We start from the raw sequence: 7,121 nt of genomic DNA, 5'->3' as shown, positions 1-7,121 counted from the left end.
GCTGGTTCACGGGGGTAACGGCGTCGTGACTATGCCCAGTTGACTCGGTGTGGTTCAACCAAAATGCCCATGTTGACTAACCTAGGCTTCCTTTATTATTGGAAGCCCAGGGCTCTTAATATATAAACTATATATATATATATATAAACGTAAGAGCTAAACCTTTAGCCTCAAACATGTAGCTTGATAATCATAAATACCAAAACATGTAGTATAATATTATTGCAGCTAGCGTTGAGTTTTGAGTCACTTGCTTTGGAAAATTAGGTTGGTGTGTTAATAAACAAGCTTAAATACTTGAGTGTGCGCTCTACTTTTCTTTTCTAGATGGGTCGTTCTTTTGTCACCTTTTTAAACGACACGGGTATAATTAATCAGTGTGACGTTTGAGGCGTATGCCGTAATTAGGTTTTTATCCCTATTTTCTTCTACGTTTTTAGAAGATAAAAAAGAACGAAAGAAAGAAATTTGTCGCATTTGTGACGAGTGATACGAGCATCTTTTAACCATAACTAGCTGGTCTTTAAAGTATAAATAAAACAATATTATTTGCACATGTGTTCCCATCAGAAATGAGAAATAATTGCGCTTCACGGCCCAGCTACATAAACCATGAGCAGCAAAAATAAAACAAGAATTTGCATCCTAACCAGAAGCATGTGCATACTTTTGCACTGCACGGATGAAAAAAAAGTTAGACGAAAATGAATTAGAGATCAACTTTCGGATACAAAATCTAAGAACCCAGTTTCAGGTAAGTCTGTATTAAGTTAAGCTTGAAACCATCCATGTAGTATGATGTAATGTGAAACCCGGCGCAACTGAAATTAGTAACTCTTCTTCATACAAACAGAAAAAGCCAGGAAAGGTGCAAGATCAGTGATACAACTTCCCAGTGACCAAATTTTTTTAGAAAAATGGTGCTTCCATACAAAATAATAAATAACGAGCTCAGCATACAATCATATAGAAAATAAGCTCAACAGCCTTGATAATCACGACACGTTTTACATTAACTCATAAGAGCATAAGATTTCACAACACACCTATGCCAAGAAAGAAGATTCATTGTGCAGGATCGATACCTTCAAGTAGATATTTTGCATGGTCTGCCAGATAATGATGTGGGCCGTAGCATATGGTAGCAAGATATTTGCAGTAGGTGATACAACATAGAGCCAAACTAAGGATGCACCCCGCTTGTCTCTCCGTGAAACCTACTGGCTCGTGCGCGGAAAGGTTGGCATGGTCTTCCTCAGAAAGGACAGACTGAAATATTGTTGTTCCGGGCATACTAAATTCCATGGGGCTCTTTATCTTTTCCAGGCAGGGTAAACCTCGCACTAGAAATGACCAGCACCGCAGTGACAGGGATAACATTTGCTTGCCAAACGCTTCACAGGTTGATCTGAACACATGGTACGGTGGAGAATCATTGTCTGTAGAACTTGCTGGACATGAAGAAAAGCTGAGCCTGGCCTCGGATATATTTTGCCTTGTCTTTCCCTTGATAGACTCAACAAGATATAACAGAGACTGTCCAGTGTTTAACAAAAAATGAGACAGGGGGATCATAAGAGAACATTCTGATAAGAACAAATGGTGTGTACTCCCTGCAAGTACCAGGGAATACGCTGCTGCTGCTTTAGCCATTCTAAAAAATTCATCAGTATTTTCTCCATCTGAACGGACAGCTTCTTCTAAACTTAAGGCGCGAAACCGGTAAGCAGAGGCAAGTGTCATGTAAGCAGTAAGACAGATATGGTGAAGAGGCTGTAGTATATGTTTTCTCCCTGAAATATCCTCTTGCTTCAAACCACTCACCAACCTGTTGGAAAGCATGGTTTCAATCATATCACAGCAAGCTTCAGGGTCATCATTTGACGTGTACTCAGATATTGCCTGTTGTAGGACATCACCCAAATTCTCAATTGCTGGAGGTGTAACAGTACCCTCTGCTTCTGCTTTATCCAAGTCCCTCACATCACACTGGTTCAAGTAGTCACATCAACATCGATTAGGCAAATTAAACATTTTCCACAAAACAATAACCAGCAACACATGAAATAAGCAAAATGGACCTGCTACAAATGTATAGAATGGGCACAAAACAAAATATCAGCATTAGCAATGGCTGAAAGTATAGTATGTTTGTTAACTACACACGCATAAAGTTAGCTTTACCGATAGGGCTTTAGTTTTCCACTGGCCGGACTTCCTATGTTAGTTTTATTCTTCATTTTATCTCTGCTTTCTCAGTGGGTTTCAGTTTGCTTCCTAACAAAGAAAAGCTAAGTTTCAAATACCATGAAACATGAATTGTTGGTCAAAGTTTCAGGCAGAGTAGCAAATTGATGCAATTTGCTAATAGTTTAATGAATACTGCGCGACAATGTAAAAGTAGGAAACTGTAATCACTTAAAAACACAGTACCAATGCTTCAAACAATACTAATGAAACATACTAAAAGAGGCAAGTAAATAATGAGAATGTTTTCTCTCAGATTTCATTCTTACATTCAGAATAAGATCAGTGTATGGCTCTGGTGATGCAATACATCGCCTGCAAGAACAAATAAATTTATACTTTGACCACAAATCCGAATGTCTTGCTTCCTGAAAAGAACTCTTATGAGCATCCCAACATAAGCGAATAAAATATTTAATTTGAAATACATCCGGTACAAATACCACAAAAGTCTATTTTCCATCTATGGATGGTGGCCTCAATCTGGAACTTCGACAATATCAACTAAATTTTGCTAAGATAACCAGTACACATTGACTAATCGCTAGTGAAAAACATTAATACTATTGTATAGAAAGCTACATCAAAACGGACAGGGTTGGTCAACAACTCAACATTTTGCATTCCTCTGCTAAAAAGCAGAGAAACCAAAGTTTTCAAGATAAGTTGACAATTTTATCAAGTGGCGTAGCTATGAACTAGGCACTACTGCACTAGTGTGTAACTTGCAGAATACAGTAAGTGTGACTGTGACCATGTGAGTCAAGATAATCTTTTTTCACAAGCAAATTACCAATACACTACTAATCAGGGCACTGTCATGTATCAACAACAGCTGCTCAAAAGAAACAAAAATACCAAAACTGAGTGCGAGTGTTAGGTCCTTTACTCCTTTGATATTTTTGTTCTAAATTACAGCCCAAAATTCTAAGGCAAAATATGATATGTCAATCATGTAAATATTAAATACTGTGTATAACAGTAACTCAGGCAGCGAACACTACAATGAACTGCACAAGTAAACCATGATTAGATTCTTGGAAACATAGTATATGAAGAGCGGTAGAGAGCGGCCAAACTTGACATGAGAGGAGGCAATCAAAAGGGAATTGAATGAATGAAATATCCGAAAGGAGTTGTGTTTGGATAGAAGTGCTTGGAAAGAAGCTATCCACGTGCTTGAACCGTGATTAGGTCTTTTTCCTTTTAGTTCTCTCAAAAGCTTTCCCCCCTCCCCTTTCTCTCTCTTTCTCTTTTTAGTGACTTCTTGTTGGGTTTCAACTCTAGCCTACCCCGACTTGTTTGAGACTAAAAGGCTATGTTGATGTTGATAATATATGGAGATCTATAATATTATGGGTATACTGACTTCATGTGTCAGGGTGACTCAAAATATGGGTTCAGCAAAATTCAAGAAATAGTACCCTGGTCTGGAGAAGATCAATGTATGTTATGCACACTTCATCTCCCTTGTTAATTGGTTTTATGCAACGAACAACAACTCTTGGGCCATATTTGCACAGTGCTATAAAGAGTAACGGAGAAAGTTTATAGTGATGAATTTAATAGTTGCACACTAACGTAGAACGTAATGAAGTACCATGAGTAGAATGATCTTCGTATTGCCAAGCATGCCACTGCAATAAAAACAAGCACAATAATAGGCTTAATGATTTTCTCTCAAGTAAATTCTATATAAATATTGTCTAACTATTGAAATTTAAACATGAGTTAATGAGTATATTCATGAATATTTAGATTCAGCCTATGAAAGTGTTTGAGGAACCATTTATGTATAAACATTCAAATAGCACTTGTTTATGATAATGAAAGTATGTTGTGAACAGTATTCAAATATTTTATCTTATTCTTTGTATGACACAAGCAAAATTTTAGCAGGTCCTAAACAAAATGGTCATTATTCTCCTTTACCACATCAGCTGCAACTCCTTTGCTAGCAGGGACTACACTGGATTTTGATTTCTGTGAAGCACAGTCTTCATTCCTTGGAGCCAGTACAAACCGGTAAGAAGCACTGGGAAAGCAACTATGGTTGAACCATGAGAAACTCGGGCCATACACTGCAACTCCCAAAGCTAACCCTTCACTAAGTTGCACCTCGACGCTATTGATAATCACTGCCCATAATGCCATCTTCTCAAGTTTAAGCCTGTCTGAAAAAATAACACAAGTCTGTGCCCTCGATTTTCTAGCAGATGACATCAATAAGCTCCCCTCCAGTATCCTCTCAGCAATAACCTCACCTTCCTTCAAAGCTTCCTCAATACCACTTGCTGAAAGTCCACCAATTCTACTGTAGTGATTGATTGAATCAGGCGAAACAAGACCATGTATCTCAAGCACACACAGAAGGCGGAGGGCAGCACGCAAATCACTCGTTCCTTCAGTAACATAGGAAGGGGAGGCTCTCTTGAGGTGATCCACAAAAAAGCAACATTCACCAGAGGAAACATGCACCACTGAATCCGCACGTAAGCACTCTGAACAGCAGTATCGAAGAGAACAGCATGTCATGCAAGACATGACACAAGGGGTTTGTGGAAGTAACTTGGTGAAGCATGATGAGCAATGGGAGTGGAGGAACACATCATGTAGGGCAGTGGCAAAAGGTGTGATTTCCCCAGTTAGATCCTTCGACATGCTTACAGATTCCCGGGCTCTCATCTCCATTGCCAAGCTCTAAAGCTTCCTGATCTGTTGTGAAGTTATCTGCACATAGCATAGAAAGAACTTTGACAAAGAGAACAGAACTTGTTTTTATTAAAATCTCTTGTTCTTTTGTTCGCCATTTTGAAGTAAGCTGTGTACACCTGAATCCCATTCCTGTGCTCCAACACTAACTAATCAGAATTAATTCAGGACCATAACTTGAGAAAACCCAATGCTTATCAACATTGAACTATTTGTTCCAAAGTAATCTAACCACCTTTACTGCAACCATCCCGCAACATGTGAAAAATAACATCCCAGTTTTTTTCCTCCAAAATCACCATATGATTATACAAAACAGGACAAAAGCAAACTTGATCAGACAAATCACTACACCATCTATTTGTAGCGGTTGGATAAGTAAAAAAATGATTGATAAGCTCCCACAAACCCTTACTGGAGTCACTAACTTAGGTCTAGAAACACCAAATCCTTACCCCAAAGGCTAAAACTAAGAAATGGTAGATTCAGGAAGAGGTTCTTCCTTAAACCAATGCAGCACTATCCACGGACAAATTGAATAGGGGCTAATTGAATCAGTGAAATGGAATTGCATTTATACACCTAGTTAGTACTTACTTGATTTCTCCCAATTCTGCAAAACACAAATTGGTGAGTGCTGTCACTAATCCTCCAGGGACCAGCGCAGGCACAGCTGCGCAGCAGCGCGATAGTGCCCTGCCTAGCGCCGGCTTTGATGCGTCTTGGTGCTGAGACCGGCCACGCGCTCACGCGTCGCGCGGTGCCCCGTACCGCGTCGGCGCCTGGCGCACCCTGCTGTGCTGCTCGCGACCTCAGGCCGCTGCGATGCACCGATGCCACACCGGCTCCTCGGCCGCTCAGTCTCCCCCCGCCGTCGCCGCCCAGCGTCAATTGCCCTTTAGTGGGCCTTTCTTGCTTATTGGCACAATGGCACTGCATCAATCTTCAGCCCTAGTTCCCGAGCATGGCCCACAGTATAAGCAAGAATACAAGAGCAAGAGCAAGAGCAACTGAGCAAGGAGTGGGCATGGGGATGGGCTACTTGGGTCAAAATTGTCTCTTGATTTGCAGTTGGTCTAGGCCTCAATTAAGATAGAAGGAATCTTTAAAAAGGAAACTAATTCTAAGCAAAAAAAAAACATAGAGCGTGATTTAGAAAATATATAAGACCGAATTTCTATTTTTCTTAGATAAAGCATTTTATAATATTTTTCTAACATTATATTAGAATTTTATATTTATTAATTTATATTTATATTAGCAACTTCTATAGCACTTGTGTGCTAAGGAAGCATCTCTCTTATGTCTTGTATTCCAAGTGGCGAGTTTTTTGAGAAAAAAATTCTCGTTGTTGACACCTCTGAAAGGCGGTGATGGTAGACGCTACCGAGATGTAGGGAATGGTGGTGCTAACCTAGTAAAAACGTTGCACGGAGGCGCACATGGATTCACAAGGTTGTACAGTGTGGAGGTCAGACTCAACACCATGCAAGAGTAAGTGCCCTCAAAATTAGACACGAATTGCTAGCGGAGCTCTTCCCAAGACTAAATGGAGGCCTTAGACACGTTCATGAGCTATGAGGGGGTAGACCCGTTGAAAGCCACATGAAAAAAATTTCCAGCACCTCCCCATCGCTCTCAACAGCAAGGATGGAAGTAACGTAAATTTGGGGAACTCGGTGGGGTTAATCAACACATCATACTTCTCCAAAAGACGGAGCAAAACTTCTGTAGCTAGGCTACCAAGCGAAGTGCGGGGTGAGGGGAATGCACCCATCCCTAAACGAACGAGTTCCATGGTTGACGTGCACTACGAGCGGCACTAGGCCGAAAGGTTGTGGCTAGTGGATGTGCATGCGATATGCTTTGTATGACCGCTTAGGTAGCTAGTGTAGTGCTCAAAGTTGACAATAAGGTAGGGCCCTACACTATGGCTTTATAGAATGAGGTATTGCCCCAATGACTAAACCCAGAGACACCATAGTTGGTGTTCAAGAGCGCAAATGGAATATCCCAATCCATTGCATCCTTTTTTGAGTTAGGCTACACAGGGTAAGAAGGGACAATATCAACCCTAACAAGGGCTATGAATTTAGTAATGTCTTATCACCATAATGTAGCAGTAGCCTCATCGATGTCTGGTGTCGGTGGATTGTAGAAGC

At 40.4% G+C, this 7,121-nt stretch overlaps 1 protein-coding gene across 6 annotated transcripts; it reads right to left on the bottom strand.

Annotated features, from left to right (window-relative positions):
- Positions 1-876: 876 nt before the first annotated feature.
- LOC103646467 (protein SET DOMAIN GROUP 41) lies at positions 877-5,977 on the bottom strand. 6 transcript variants are annotated; one of them, XM_020548301.3, is made up of 6 exons: positions 5,557-5,973; positions 4,180-4,977; positions 3,848-3,884; positions 3,672-3,772; positions 2,517-2,562; positions 877-1,989 (listed from the first exon to the last, which is right to left on the bottom strand). In XM_020548301.3, exons 2-5 carry the CDS (start codon positions 4,936-4,938, stop codon positions 2,530-2,532), a joined length of 930 nt encoding a protein of 309 aa, XP_020403890.1. In that variant the 5' UTR covers positions 4,939-4,977; positions 5,557-5,973; the 3' UTR covers positions 877-1,989; positions 2,517-2,529. The 6 variants fall into 6 exon arrangements, 5 of the variants coding, with proteins under 5 accessions (XP_020403890.1, XP_008669420.1, XP_020403889.1 ...); XM_008671198.3 differs by having other exon boundaries at positions 2,517-2,615; positions 5,557-5,965; XM_020548300.3 differs by having other exon boundaries at positions 2,517-2,615; positions 4,180-5,839.
- Positions 5,978-7,121: the final 1,144 nt, after the last annotated feature.

This window comes from Zea mays, chromosome 2, assembly GCF_902167145.1.
Source record: "Zea mays cultivar B73 chromosome 2, Zm-B73-REFERENCE-NAM-5.0, whole genome shotgun sequence".
In the NCBI taxonomy this organism is placed as follows: domain Eukaryota; kingdom Viridiplantae; phylum Streptophyta; class Magnoliopsida; order Poales; family Poaceae; genus Zea; species Zea mays.
Note: the sequence above shows the minus strand (reverse complement) of the source record. Positions and strands in the feature narration are given on the sequence as shown.